At 37.8% G+C, this 16,421-nt stretch overlaps 1 protein-coding gene across 2 annotated transcripts in view; it reads left to right on the top strand.

Annotated features, from left to right (window-relative positions):
* Window positions 1-16,421, top strand: part of celf5a (cugbp, Elav-like family member 5a) — a 268,110-nt gene that overhangs the window by 196,623 nt on the left and 55,066 nt on the right. For both annotated transcript variants that reach the window (XM_065246530.2, XM_065246529.2), the window contains exons 4-5: window positions 14,369-14,497; window positions 15,791-15,870. In XM_065246530.2, coding sequence (XP_065102602.1) covers window positions 14,369-14,497; window positions 15,791-15,870 — 209 coding nt within the window. The remainder of the gene's footprint in view (window positions 1-14,368; window positions 14,498-15,790; window positions 15,871-16,421) is intronic.

Below are 16,421 nucleotides of genomic sequence, written 5' to 3'. Positions count from 1 at the left end.
AGGTATCGAGCAAAACTTTCTAGAATCAAAACAAATGAGCTTGTCAAAGTTTGCAGATGAACTATAGGAAGAGGAGGACAGTTTATCCCTCTCTGTCTCTTTTTCTGAAATCTATTTTTAATAAGTGTTAGGGGAAGGGCAGACCAGGAGCATTCGAACTGAAGTTTCACACTAGCTAGTTAAAACCCCGCTAGACAGCAAAGAGACTCCCCATGTGGTCAACTTACTGTAGCTGCAGTACAGTCACATCTGCGCAAGTGTGTGTGTGTGAGAGCTGGTTTTAGCAGCTTTTAGCATTAGAATATGTTTTATTCTTCATCTAATTAAAGCAATGTTTTTTTTATTTAAATCCTTATTGCACTTACATTTTTAGGTTTAAAGGTCACATAATACACACTGTTTCTGCTTTGCTCATTTTAATCTTGAGTACCTATTCATATTTAAATATTACATACTTCATATATAAAAATAGTCTTTAGTTTTATCACATTTATAAATAAATAAAAGACAGATCAGCTGTGCAGATTCTTTCCGAATGAACCCGACCCCCTCGAGGCGTACAAGCAACACCCACAAACATTATCACACTATCTCTGGATAACTTATGATTCACTACATTTTCATGTAATTTACATTATATGCACTTACGATTGCCAACAAAATGCAGACATTTGATGCCATTTTACTTACCACCTGCAACTCATGACCCGATTCGGGTCACGCAGACGCACAACTCCGCTGCTTCTTCAGATAAACAAACTATATCCATTGTTTTCATAAGGCTGGGTTCATTGGGAAGCTGAAAAAGCTTAAATGTCTATCAGAAACAAAAACACACTTCTTTAGTGACATTGATTTCGTTTCAGCTCTTGGTTGGTGTGTGCGTGCGCTATTCCAGTTAAAGTGCCCATATAAGGACTTCCACTGTACTTCCTGCACTGAAATTGCTTATCAAAAGATTTAAAGAAGGATTGTTACGTACAGTATAAATCTTACATGTTCGAATACAACTTTTACGAAATTTGTATGAACCCTGGCCAAGTGCATTCGGCAGAGAAATACTTTGTCACATGTCCAACTGTTTTTTTTTTTTTTTTTTTTGACACTTTCCATATGTTTAGCAAGAGGAATCCAACTCTTAAACACTGTTAATAAGTCAGAATGCATGAAATAACTTTACACCCCCACATTTATTATACTTAAATTATACTTAATTTACTTAAATTATAAAAATGAAGTTAAATTTGCTAAAGTTCTTTCAACTTTATTTTTTATAATTTATAGCAACTCCTCGCTAGTCAAGAAAGTGAATTGTAATTTAAAAAAATAAAAAATAAATTAAAGTTAAAAGTGTAAGTGCATCAAGGATTTTTTGTACAAGGTAGCAAGTCTGTATTTAAAGGCGGAGTGCACAATTTTTGAGAAACGCTTTGGAAAAGGAGTCGAGCCAAGTACCAATACACTTGTAGCCAATCAGCAGTAAGGGGCGTGTCTACTAACTTACATCGTTGCCTGGGTTGTGTATTTGTGGGACGGGTCTATCAAAAAAAGTCCAGATACTATTGGTGTAGGGTCGCGTTTGTTTAGGTGACTTCAAATGTCAACATTGGCTTTCAGAGATCGCGCACCCCGCCTTTAAGTGGTATAACCGATATGTCAGACAGGATGATATTTTCACGTATCAGTATTATCGTATTGGCATATTAACAGAAGCACTTCCCTATTTCAGTTCCACCAATAGCTCTGCCAGTGAAAAAAAGCACAGCTTTCATTTTAATTTATTGTTATTGCTCCATATATCATGCATATTAGCATCGTATTTGCTTGTGATCCACATCATTGTCGTGTCGTCAACAACTAATGTCTTCCATAACAAACCCATACATGCATTTAAGAACGCCAATACGCCATCCAAAGAACGTACTGTAATTCATGTGCAGTCCATTAGGCCGATGATTGGCACGCCAATAATAAGATATTGCTTGAGTTTGTTACAGTTGATATTAGCTCAGGTTGTTTGACTGCTGTTTTGACCGCCCTGATATCTTTTCCCATTCTGGACATCATCCTAATAAGCTTTAAATGGCATAACCGTGTGTGAATGTTTCCATCAAGCTGAGCTAGCCTATTTACTGCTATATTACACATCCCACACGGAGAGCGAAGATGTACCCGCTCAAAGTCAACAGCGGGCCCGGGTTTCTCCGCTGCTATCCCCAGCCAATTTCCTAGAGTCTTCACCAGCCTGCATTAAACAGCAATGAAAACAAGGGGTGAATAGTTCAAGGTTTATCAGTTTGCAGCACACTGTAATTTTAGGCCGTATGGAGTACGGGGGAAATCAACCTGCGGTATTATGAAATCACAGAGCTTATGTTTTTATTTATGTATTTGCCACTTTACCTTATCCAGCATTTTTCCTGTCTGTAAATGTTAACTCTGCAGATTTTGGAAGTCAAAGCAATGCACAAACCAGCGAACGGACACACGGCGAGATTAGAGAGTCAGTACGGATGAAAAGACACATCCTTGCGCGTTATGACGAATATGAATACGCAGTCCCACCCCTCATATAAACAGTCCCCTGATATCGCTCACCCCCAGCACTCCTAAATGAGGCCTAAATGAAGGACATGACCACAGTCTTTTTTTATGTTTCTGTTGTCATTTCTGCAAAAACTTCTATAGTACACATGTAGAAAACAGTACCCTTTCCAGCTTTTGACTTCTGCAGTACTTTCATTGCTGCCTTTCCCCATCGTCTTTATGTCATAAATCATGTTCACTCACCTCTCGTCCTCTGTATCAGCTTCACTTAGTTGCTCCTTGAAGAATCCCAGAAGGCCAAACCGTTTACTCCGTCACTATTATGAGTGATGTGAGACTCATGCCTGTTCACTTTTAGCCTCTTAATGAAGTTTGTTGTCTTGTTTCGTAGTCCATTGCGTAGTACAAACAAAGCTAAAAAATGAGGTTAATGATTTAAGTGCGACTCATTACGCAACCAAAAATGCAGTAGATAATGGGTACGAGAGAAAGAACGAAGGATATAAAAGTAATGAAGAAAAAGAAATCATAGCCGACCCCATAGAGGCACAGGAATGGCATTATGTAGGCAGACAGTATAGTATAAATAGCCCTGCAATATTGTAAATGTTTATATACTACAGCTAGCGCGGACGTCGCACGGGGGTCGGAAGATTTATGGCCGGCTCCGTAATACGTTGAAGCCGACGCAAGGTAGCGGGTCATATTTCACGTGTGTTATCATATCGAGCGTAAATTTGCTGTGAAGTATACGGTGGAGATAAAATATATTTTAGGCCGTTCCTTCTACTGTTTCCTCCCCCGCGTGAGCCCGAATGTAATCCTCGAGACTCCTACTCGCAAGAGATTTTATTTGCGTGCGGTCAGTTGTGATATGTTCAAGGTTCCTAGCTGAGGGGATGGGTGGGCAACTAATGTCGAAACGTCAAATTATTCATGTAAAATTGTGTTTATTTTTATTATGGTCATTATTGTTATTTTAAATTATGCGTTTCTCCTAATTGCTTCTTTATAAAAGCATTGATGTCAAAATACAGCCTACCCTTACAGTACATGTCTGCTATCAGAGACCATAGATAGGACACTTGATAACTTTTCCCCCTTTTACCTTCATCTGTGATCGAATGGTGACATGGAAAATGTGCTGGCCATTTACTTCAAGTCCGTCTATGATTTATAAACGCTGTCTGAAGGCCATTTCTGCAGACGGGAGTTTTTTATGTGTTGACCTAGCAGTTAACTCCAGGCGCAAGTGCAGTGGCGTACATCTATTTACATTACAGCGTGTGCGAAGATTTAGTCCGCTCACGGACCACATGAAGGATTTAGTCTACCCAGTCTCATGTAGATGCGTATATTTAGCACGAAGTGTAAAAATCGTGCAATACATACGCCAAATTCCACTTTGGCGTGCATATGATATGCCAGTCCTTCCCATTCACTTAAACGGCGCATCTTTTTTGAAGTTTTATTTATTGGTTTCTCAATTTTTTTCTGTTTTTTAAACCATTTTCGCTTGGGTTTAGAGTTAGATTTCAGATTTGCTTTAGGAGGTTATTTAATATACAGGTTTCTCTATGTTTTTGTCTATATTTAAGCCATGGTCGCTTAGAGTTGGGGTTAGAATTGGGTTTGAGTTAGGATGTCATTTTTATATAACAAAACGTTGTTCTAACCCTAAACCCAGGCGAAAATAGCAAAAAAATTGAGAAACCAATCAATAAAACGACAAAAAAAGATGCGCCGTTTATATCATATGCACGCCAAAGTGGAATTTGCTGTATGTATTGCACGATTTTTACACTTCGTGCTATTTATACGCAACTCCGTGAGACTGGGTGGATTTAGTGATATAGTCACGTAATTTTTTTATTCTTTTTTCGTGATATTATCACGAATTTACGCGTTTTTTCATGATCGGATAATGAATTCCTGTTTTCGTCTGATTATCACGTATTGGTTGCTCAACTGTTTTGTCCTATTTTCTTACCATTGTCGCTTCGGTTTCGGGTTAGATTTACATAAAATGGCATCCCTCCCCTAACCTAACTCTCACCCTATACTAAAAATAGTATAAACCAATACATACTGTTAAGTGACATTCTAATGCAAGCACCAAATCTAATGCTGAGTTTACACCAACCACGTTTCAGGCGTCAAAATCGCGTCTACCACTTGAACAATTTGGATGCATTTGCGCGTGTAATGCGGAGTAGATGTGTGGAAAAAGCAAGCATTTGACGCACGTCAGAGGCAAACTCCGCTTCTTGTGGGAGGGGCAAGTGCTATGCGGTTGTCTGTTTGCAAGATGACTGATGTTGATTGTGCATTTATCGAGAGTTACCAGTTTGTATTTGGTAACCTTACTATAGGGGGAAAATAAATGACGCGGGTCGATAAACGTCACTTGACTCAAAAGTGAAGTGTGTATTACAATTACCAGGTTGCCCAATGTCCTCACTGACACTCTTCCAAGCGAGGTCCTTTTTATTCCTGTCTCCTCTATAGAAATAAGAACTTGTGTCGTATAGCTTACGGGGCGTCAGCCGCAAATTCGTGTGAACCGCAAAATGCAAAAAAAGCACCATTCGCGCGTACCGCGCACAATGCTATATTCACGCTTTTTGCGCGAGCTTCACGTGGAAACGCGTCTTCCACGCCGAGCGCATCTTCCACGCCGCGGGACCTCCTCACGCGCGTCAACGCGTCTTCACATTGACTTAACAATGAAATCACTTGCGCTTTACGCCTCTACCGCGGTTGGTGTAAACGCAGCATAACCCTTAACCGAAGCGACAATGGTTTAAAAATAGGAAAAAGCAGTTGAGTAACCAATACGTGATAATCGCATGAAAACATGAATTCGTTATACGATTACAAAAAAATGCGGAAATTCATGATAATATCACGAAAACAATTATAAAAAATTACATGACTGTATCACAAAACCTTGTGAGACTGGGTAGAATAAGCAACATTATTTGATGATGCTTAATGTTATGAGCAATCATTATTGCAAGTTAACTAGTTAAAAGTTTAATTATTTTGAGCTCCTTGTAAATACATTTCTTTTACGTACTATTATTTTTGTAATTGATTATAATAAAGCTGTTTAACTCATACTATGAGTGAAATCTTAAATCATTATGCAAGGCTTTTTTCATATCACGTATTACACAACTTGTTTTATTATCCTGTGTTATAGGTTTATGTAACTCTGGCATGCAGTGTTGTGGAAATGAAGTTGTTTGCATCTTTCTTGAACAAACTTCGATGCCCGTCTGTTTGATAGAGGCTGCCAAACGTCTGTAGATTAATCTGTTTGGCCAAACCCTTGATGAACTAATCCGGCTCTGATCGTTTCAGATTAACTTGAACTCAAGTGTTCATCCTCAATGAGAAAGTTTATCTAAAGATCTGCTGTCGAATGAGGTTTTCCATTAGTGTCTACATAACAACATGTGTTATATATAATGAATTAGGTTATACCATATAAAATCCGCCAGGTTTGTTCTATAGGTTAATTACTTTAACCTTTCGTATCTGTTTGTTTAGGTTGTGTTTTGTTACATGCGGTAATTGCTGTGTTGTTTTTAATTAGTGTTAGGGGTGGCACGCTGATTTCAAAGACTGGATTCTGGTCTGACAATACCAGATGGCAGAAAAATCTATCTTGGCCCACCCTATCTGTCCGCATCACTTATCTGCACGGTAAACCCGAACACTTTACTTGGTTTGCTCAGTCTCCGGCTGAATAATCGCCCGGACGGTAATTCTCGACTAATGTGTTTGTCCGTTCAACTTCCTTTTTATCAAGATGTTAATACCGTTCATCATTTTTCCTTATCTTCCCCTTTAGACAATTAAATTTACACTCCATGCCCGACAGCAGATTTAGGAATGACCCACCAAACGCCATTTAGGCTTGACTGACAGCCGATTGTCGTCATAGTAACCAACGGACCTCAGTCTCCCACAGCGGTCTCTCATTTGGTTTTAACACATGCAGACTGCAAAAGAGCGCCAGCAGTGTGGATTCACTATCATCAGTTCTCTCACCATTGAGGACAATGATTTACAAACTTGGCCTGGCTTTGGCTTATCTGAAGCTGCAGGATCTTCTCCTACTGTGAGCCAGGACACCGTCTGCATGTTCGAGAGCCCCTGCGGATGGCTCTTACGAACAACCAGGCTCCAAATTGTAAATCGTGGCCAATTGCAATAAAGAAGCAACGTTTTCGCTTTTATTATTATTATTATTAAAGGAATAGTTCAGCAAAAAATGATAATTACCCCGTGATTTACTCTACCTCAAGCCATCCGAGATACACATGTCTATCATCTTTGAAACGAACACAGTTTTATTATAGTTATTTTAGTAAAGGTCTTGGCTTTTCCAAGCTTTATAACAGGGTCCAAAAAAAGTGCATCCATCCTTCACAGGTGTAATCCACATGGCTTCAGGAGATTAATAAAGGTTTTTTGAGGGTAATACATATTTAAAACTTTATAAACTATAATAACCATCTTCCGATAGCGTACGATGAATAAGATCTTGTCTTTTGCGAGAACCTTGTGGATGGATGCATGATTTTTTGGGCTTGAAAGTTGTGGCTCCTGTGTTTTTACCAGAGCCGGCCCTAGACCTTTGGGGGCCCTAAGCAAAATTTCGTCGGAGGCCCCTTTGACCGTTTTAAGTAAGGCCTAAAGAAAAGCAATGACTACCTTATGACTATACTGCACATATTATCTCTACTATGTTATTTTTTTTAAATGTGTCTATTAAATTATGTTTTAATTATTCTATGTATACTGTATGTTAATGATCTTTTTTACATTGCTGGTCCTGAGTACGTATTTCGTTCTTATGTGGCAACATGTAGCCTACAGAATGACAATAAAAGACCTTGGGGTGGTCCCGGACAGGGAATATCTTAAGACAGGACTCGGCCTTAGTTTAATTAGAAAACATAACTAATTTGAACAAAAATGCCTTACTAAAAACATTATTTGTGTGGATTTTGAGGCAAAACAAAGAGCACTGGTGTATTTTAAGATATGTCAGTGCAAGCTTTTTTCAGTTTGGACAGCTCTTAGCCTACTTTTATTTTAGTCTAGGACTACTTTAATTCCTGTCAGGGAAACTGCCCCCTTGAGTTCTTGATTTGAGTTCCATGTTTGATGTCTAACAGGAAAAAATATGATACCACTGACTGAACTGAATGGCAGTGCAGTGCAACAAACACACACTGATGAACTTGCTAAATAAAAAGACTTTTCACTGACCATCAAAGAAACATTTTTAATTGACACCAGAGTTTAAGAGGCACAAACAACAGCCTATATATAATTTGAATGAAATTGAGTAAATAGAATAACATTTAAATAAAATATAATATAAAATAATAAATATAACACTTAAATGTTTAAATTTTTCAAATAAACAAAATTAACAATAATATCTAAAACATCACAAACAAGGTTAATAGTACCTAACATTCGCCTCACTATATATTATCCCTTACGTAAATAGCATAACAAAAGTTAATAGGCTTGTTTGAGATGAGCAAAATCTGACACAAACATAGGTTTGTGGATAATAACAATTAACTTGCAAATAATATTAATAATTGAAGATTAACAATTAACATTGCATTCATAACATTAATCTAACAAAGCTGACTACTGTATGTCATATGCATTGCTATAGTTTAAATATTAAAGACTGAACAGTGACATTATAAACTTTTGCAAAGGCCAGCAGGTGGTTTTAAAAACAGTTCGCTGTCTGGGCATGTACCACCACGCATATGCGCATGAGTTTGTTTACTCTTACACATAAAACACTTTAAATTCAGACGTTTAACAATATAATTACACTAATGACATACATATGTAGAAATGACAATGGCATACGTGAAATATAAGCGTAACAGAATTAATTTACCACGTTAAACCGTTTAAATATTAATTATTAAGCTTAATATACCAATTCACGTTATGATGGCAAATATAAGAAAGAGAAGTCAAACAGAACACAGGTTTGGTCATTACCGAAGTCAAATAAGATCCACTTACTTCGCATTTACGCACAAACACACATAGCATTAAAGAAATTGTCCTTAAAGCAACAGCAAAAGTTCGCGTCTGTATCAGTGATCTGGCTCAACTCAACTTTGCGTTCTGTGGGCGGGATGCTCGCCTGCACATAGATCGCGGGCACTGATTGGCTGCTGCGCTGGATGTTGTGTGTCAATCAATCTCGGCAAGAAAGAGATCTTATTTATTAGCGAACTTTCATAATAACTATAATAACAAGTAACAGCCTTTTTAACATTGCCATAATAATAAATAATGAATATTTATTTTATGTTACTTTTGATGAATGATTTTTTTCAACCACTAGCTAAGTGATGGCCCTAGCTAGGGGGCCCTCTGCTGGCCACGAGGCCCTTTGCAATTGCAAGTGTCGTTTAGTGGCTGGGCCGGCTCTGGTTTTTACAGTTATAAAGCTTTAAGAGCGAGGACATTTACTAAAACAACTCAAATTGTGTTTGTCTGAAAGATGATGGACTTTTGTATTGTATTTTGGATGGCTTGAGGGGGAGTAAATCATGGAGTAATTTTCATTTTTCGTCCTTTAGACTGCGGTGAATGCAGTGTGTTAAAACTATTGATGGTTCAGTATTGATTTTTAACAAATGATAAATATCTGTATGTATTAAAAGCTTTTAGTGCAGTATGAGAAAATATAGGAAAAAGTTTTGTCATATTTATGTTAAATACACAAACTAAACCAGGTGGCATCTGTTTTAATTACAGAAAAAACACTAAAAGTTGTATTATGTTTATTACATAATACTATTAAGCGAAATTCACTACTATTCAAAAGTTCAGATATACTTTATTCTTTATTTATATTTTCTCACTTTTTAGCAGAGGCTTATAGTAGACCCATACATTTTTTAGGGACAGTTCACCCAAAAATCCAAATTGTCTAAATTTCACCCACATGTTGCTTTCCATTGATGCATGGTTTATTAGGATAGGACAATATTTGGATGAGATACAACTATCAGAAAATCTCAAATCTGAGGGTGCAAAAAATCTCAATATTTAATATAATTTGTCTAAATGAAGTCAACAATAGCAATAATAATTAAAGGTGCAGTGTGTAATTTTTAGAGGGATCTCTTGACAGAAATGCAATATAATATACAAAAGTATATTATCAGGGGTGTATAAAGATCTTACATAATGAACCGTTATGTTTTTATTACCTTAGAATGAGACGTTTTTATACACATACATTGAGGGTCCCCTTACGTGGAAGTCGCCATTTTGTGCTGCCATGTTTCTACAGAAGCACTTAACGGACAAACTTTTTTTTACAAAGTTGTCTCCTACAATGACATGTTTTTCCGGTGGCAGCTACCGTAGCTTCTCTGTCTTTCTAAAGTGAGGGGTGAGCAGTGGACTGAGCCATTGGTTGCAATTCGCAACCTCACCACTAGATGCTGCTAAAATTTACACACTGCACCTTTAATAATGATACATACATTTTTGACATATTTACAGTAGGAAATTTACAAAATATCTTCATGATATTAAATAAACTTATAAACAATATTTTTTACCCATACAATATAATGTATTTGGTGGCTATTGCTACAAATAAGCCTGTGCTAATTATGACTGGTTTTGTGGTGTGTGTGTGTGTGTGTGGATGTGCGTGTGTGTGCGTGTGTGTGTGTGTGTGTGTGTGTGTAGTTTTCCTCATCTACTTTGTACTTCATGATCGTGTGGCGGGGAAGAAACGTAAGCCATCAAAATGTAATAATTTACATGAGTCACTCTGGCGAAAGGAAAAATGTCGGCTGTTACTTGTTCTCAAACAACAGCATCAAGCTTCTGTCATGCTAACACATTGACCCCAGGGGATCTGATGAAAAACTTTCCATTATTTTACTCAAAGTCAACGAAAATTGAGCACAACCAAAAGATTCTACAGCTGATCGCTGTCAAAAAAGTTCAGAGACGACGTCCCAAGGATGACAGTAGCAATGACAGTGTTCTTAATATGACAAAGTAAGTGTTTTGATTAATGCCATTAATGTTAATTTTTTTAATCAGTATATAGCACTAGTCAACTAAATGAATATAACATGGCAAAGATGAATGCACATTTATATATTGATTCAATAGATTTATAGCATTTAGAAAAAAAAACTTTGAAAATCAAATTATGGGTTTAAATTTGTAATGTTATTATAACCTAAAGATGCTATGGGAAAGTTTGTAACACAAAATTGTAATTTTCATCTTGTCACCTTCTTGGTATAGAAAACACATTTTTACCCAAATTAGTCAAAATGGATTTATTGCGTTCTGGAACCAAACTCTTCATTTGTATGTTTATGTATTTAAGTATTTATAGATATATGTATATCTGGACCGTTTAACACTTAGTAAAACATGTTAATATGATAATCTACACCTGTGATTACTCCGCTTGGGCACCGGTGTGAACTTCATCTGCTAAGATTGACCTTGAGACCATTTGATTAAAAATAATCACAAAAATGAATTAAGATTAGTGAAGTTGAGCAGAGGTGTAGCAATGACTTTCACGTGTTTTTTTTTTTCGTTTTGAAGTGTAGTCCGATACTTTTGGGGGCAACTAGATACGCTATCATCTTCAGTGCTTCTGATTTAAATCACAAAAACAAAGCTACAGTTTAGTCAATCCATAATAATTATTGCTGTATAATAATTGCTTTAATTCTGCATTCTACAAGCAAAGCTCCTTTAATGAAGATAACAAATATCAGTCATGCTATTAAATAATTAGGAATTTGCTTTCAGTCATATCGCAAGGACACAAATTCCCCAAGACGTCGAGGTGCTCTCCTTCTCCCCTTGTCATTTTGCAGCTTAATTTGTCATGTATTAAACGAAACCCTTGCTAGCCGCTGAAGTTGATGAAGCCTGATAGCGGTAATTTTTCGAGACACCGTCACCAGCTGGAGGGGCTGGACCCAGTATCAAGGACACAGGGGAGTAGTATGCAAATATCAAGAGTAGTATGCAAATATCAATTAAAAGCATCAGCACCTTCACGCCGTTGTGATAGTTAAACAGTCGAAGCTCACGTTGAATGTTCGTCAACATGGGATTGGGACGATGAATACACAAAGTGTGGGCGTATTGTCACGTGTATTCCTTTCTTGTGGTTATGCTGTAGATAAATCTACTTGCTTGCTTATTTATGGGCTCGAACTGTGGTCTGCAGTCGACTCGCGTAACTGTATGGATACCATATTATGTTTCTCAACACAATGAACTTAATATATGAAGATGTAGTGTGGAGTAATGTAATACAGTCTGTATTGCATCTGGTACATACACTTGGTCAAAATGGTCAAAAATGGTCCAAGGCAGTACCCTTTAAAAAGGTCTTAATAAGACTAGTACTAGTATGCGCTCTTTCGTACCTCTGAGGTACAAATATGACCTCTTTAGATACACCGGTGTACTGCCCTAGGATTTCAAATGCTGCCACAGTAAATATCGAGTTAAAGCACATGTGGTATTAAATTCATACAGGTCAACTTCAAACATTAATCCACCCTGATCCCAGTCCGATCACCCGTTTCCCAGAGACGAGACCCGAAGCTCCCGGCAACCGCATTTATGAACCCGTCCAGAGACGTTAACACTTCACCTTCAGATAGGAACCATCCCTTCGGGCCTTGTGGAAGTCCCATCCTGACCTTTATTTTCCAGTTCATGGCTTGGTTTTTTGCAGATAAATGCTCTCCGATGTAACGTGACAGATGTCACGATACATCGTCTCTATTTTGATACATACCCTCTGATCCTGCCACATACGATAAAGAGCGTGCACGAGGACCGAGCCGTCCCCAGACAACACGCTGACATCTGTGATTATTTTAGAGAGCGTCACAGGCCGCGGGAAGACACGTAGCCAGCTCGGTTCCAGAAAGGTGGACACCCACTGATGGAATATCAATATGCGAAGTGCCCTACTGGAGGACTACAGTATGTTAGCTAAGTTTAGACTCAATGGACACATCCGCACTATTGACATATAATCAAAACCATCACTGGAGGGGCTAAAGTTGTACTGTAGCTGTATAGATGTTTAAGACGGCTGAGAATGAGTTATGGTGCTTTTCCATTGCATAGTACCCCACGGTTTGTTTGGTTTGGGTCCGGTCAGCTTATTTTTAGGGGCTTTTTCACTGGGTGCAGTACGTAGTACCCGATACTTTTTTTAGTACCACCTCATTGGGGTTCCAAGCGACCCGAGCTGATACCAAAACGTGATGCGAAAACACTGTAGATCACTGATTGGTCTGAGAGAATCGTCACTATCAGCGTCATCGCAATAATGTAAAGATTAGCTTTACCTTCATGCTAGCTTGCGCTGTCTCGAGTAAACCTGTTATCATCTCTGCTTTGCTGTAAGTTCTCAAACTACCTTTAAGTGCTGAATCCACAGGTTGAGAATCAGGAACACCATAACAGTTTTTTTCAGACTTGCAGTTTATGTGACGGCACATTCACGACGCGCACTTCCGCATATATGCTTAAATGCAATTTAAATGAGGCTCAGTCGAGTGCGTCGACCGACGCCACGGGTGTTTGTACAGAAACTGTCATGTGCTACAGAGGTAGTGATAAACGCAATGTGCAAACATTTATTTGTGTTGGTCAATTTAAATTTAAATTTGTTGCGGACTGAGAAATAAACAAATTTATGGGAATGTACAACGACGCTTACACTAGTTTGATGTCACAGCAGTAGGCAGCGCAAATAACCACACGCCTATAATCCCTCCCACTTCGAAGTGTTACTAAACTTACCTAGCTAACCAAGCCAAAGTAAGGTGAGCTGACCCGACCTGACACAAACCGTGGGGTACTATGCAATGGAAAAGCACGATTAGTTAACTAAACACATGCTTACCACAATCTAACCAAGGTATTTAGGTGGAAATATATAGAATATCCTTATGGGTTTCATGTATCAATTTTTTTTAAACGCACGTGGTGGTTTTGGATCATTTGATATACACCAAAAAATGCTTTTTTGCAATGGCAGCACTATTATTATAGTTTTGTTGCTTTAAAATCAATTAGTTTTTACATCATTGTGTTCAATAGGACATAAAGGTTATTCCAATTTTTTCTTACTTTTGTGGTGATGCTTGCAAAAGTTGTCAGCCTTTGAAATTATTTGGCTAGTATTACTTGGCGTAGTGCCTTTATAATTTGTCATCATTTATGCATAACATTTAGAGTTTTAGTTCCATTGTTGGATGCAAGTTTTTTTTTTTTTTTGTGAAGACACCGAATTACCATACCCTAAACACACATGACTGTAATGGACAAAGAACCGCTTCCCATTAGTTTGAAATCAAGGTCAGCCATCCCGGTAGTTTGGGTCTATCTGCACCCTCCAGAGTTTTGTGGCTCTCCATTAAACTGAGTCTCTGAGCATGTCGGCTTAGCGATATCACCTCAGGCCTACCCAACATTTCCAACATGGAGTTGAACCCAATTATCCCCCAAATTAAAACGAACAGACTTGGCACGAGGTACATTTACTGCTGTGACTTCATTCTGCAAGCTAAATGGGCCAAGCGCAAACAGCCCGTTCGCACGTGCTGGCCACGAACCAAATGTCTGAGTAGTATTTAGGTTGCGCTTACATTAGCAATGTATGCGGGTAATGGTAAGGTGAGAGGTTACCGCAGTCACTCAGTTCGGTGTGTTGTTTTTGTGTTGCTTGTAGAAGACAGGAAGCTGTTCGTCGGGATGCTGAACAAACAGCAGACCGAAGACGACGTTTATCGTCTTTTCGAGCCATATGGCATCATCGAGGAGTGCACCGTGTTAAGAGGTCCCGATGGAAATAGCAAAGGTGGGATTATTTCGCTTTTTCTCAAAATTTTGTTATATTGTTGATTAATTGCATGCTGTGTGCACACGGAATAACTGATCTGAATTTGATCTTGTGTACAAAAAAATACCAAGATTAAGGTTAACTTGTTTCTTTAAGCATTTCCGTTTTACATGTTTCAGTAATTTGTTTGGAGTCACTCATCCAACATTAAAGACTCATTATGGAAAACCAAGTATTTGAGTATTAAAGGGGCCATGGCATGAAAATCTGACTTTTTTTTATGTTTAAGTGCTATGATTGGGTCCCCAGTGCTTCTGTCAACCTAGAAAATGTGAAAAAAATTAACCCAGTAACTTCTCTACAAGCACATGAAAAATAGGTCGTTGAAATTTGGTTCTCCTTATGATGTCATAAGGAGCTCTTATTATAATGATACCACCCCTTAATCTGCATTATCCAACCACAGCACTGGCATGTAGTGCAGAGAGAAAGAGAGAGAGAAAATAATTCACAGCACAATTGAGTTTCAATTTCAACAAACTACAATCATTGTGATCAGTGTTTGCACTTCATCCGCTCATTTGCATTTTAAAGGACACACCCACAGACGCACATTTTTGCACGCACCTACAAAGTGTCAATTTTAACATGCTATAATAAATTATCTATATGGTATTTTGAGCTAAAACTTCACATATGTGCTATAGGGACACCAAAGATTTATTTGACATCTTAAAAAAGTTTTGTGACATGGCCCCTTTAAACTTCTTGGAGACTCAATTGTTTGCCCACCAAGTCTTTGGGGACATTGTATGGCGTTAATACAGCACGGCATTTGCCAAAGCATTGTGGGAGACAAAGTTTTCTTCTTGACAGTGTTTTGAAAATTTCTAAAGGGTTATTTCTGCTATTTAGGGGTGGATCTGTGAATATCCAGTCTTATTGAAGAGACAAACAAAGAAAGCCGCCATAACATTTCCCAGTACTTTAAATAACGAGACGAGAAAACTCGTTTTTCACGTTGCTCCTTATGTGTTATGACTTTTAATTCGAGGCCGATTGCAGTCAAAAATTGGCACATTTGTAGTGTTTTAAGACCTATATTTAGTACGTTGGACAGGTTTTCAATGGCATGCCACACTACAGCTTCACAGCCGCTCTCTTCATGAAGTTCAAAATTATATGAATTATGCTGCGGCACAAATTAGCTTCATCAGTACAGTCTGTATCCTGTACAGTCTCCAGATTTCTGTCGCTCTCCTGCATTTTAATGTGGTTAAAGTGTGTGTTTGTGTGTGCTTTTTCGAGCAGGCTGTGCCTTTGTAAAGTTCTCCACACACGGCGAAGCTCAGTCTGCAATCAGCGCCCTGCATGGCAGCCAGACCATGCCAGTGAGTACACGCTTGTCCTTTCATTGCCTCAATTCTCAAGTCTTGCTCACTTTATGCCTTAGTCGCACATGTTGAAGATGTTTTTCCAAACAGTCAACTGTTAGTATTTTTGCTCCAACTAGGGGGGAAAACTTTTTGCAGATATTCACATTTGTCCAACAGAAGTGTTGTTCAATATACGGATACTAATAGTACAGTTAAGGCCTTAAAGGGGCGGATCACTGAAAAATAAAAATTCTGTCATCAATTACTCACCATCAAACTATATATAATTAGGGCTGGGAAAAGATTAATCGCAATTACTCGCATACAAAATAAAAGTTCTTTTTTGCATAAAAATATGAGTGTCTGCTGTGTGTATTTATTGTGTATATTTAACCACACACACACACACACATACATATATGAATTCAGTCAGATTTTTATTTATTTGTATATCTTTATATATATATATATATATATATATATATATATATATATATATATATATATATATATATATATATATATAGAATATATAAAAATATAAATAAATATATATACACATGTAA

This window comes from Paramisgurnus dabryanus, chromosome 24 (genome assembly GCF_030506205.2).
Source record: "Paramisgurnus dabryanus chromosome 24, PD_genome_1.1, whole genome shotgun sequence".
Lineage (NCBI taxonomy): Eukaryota > Metazoa > Chordata > Actinopteri > Cypriniformes > Cobitidae > Paramisgurnus > Paramisgurnus dabryanus.
This window is presented reverse-complemented; position numbering and strand designations above follow the sequence as displayed.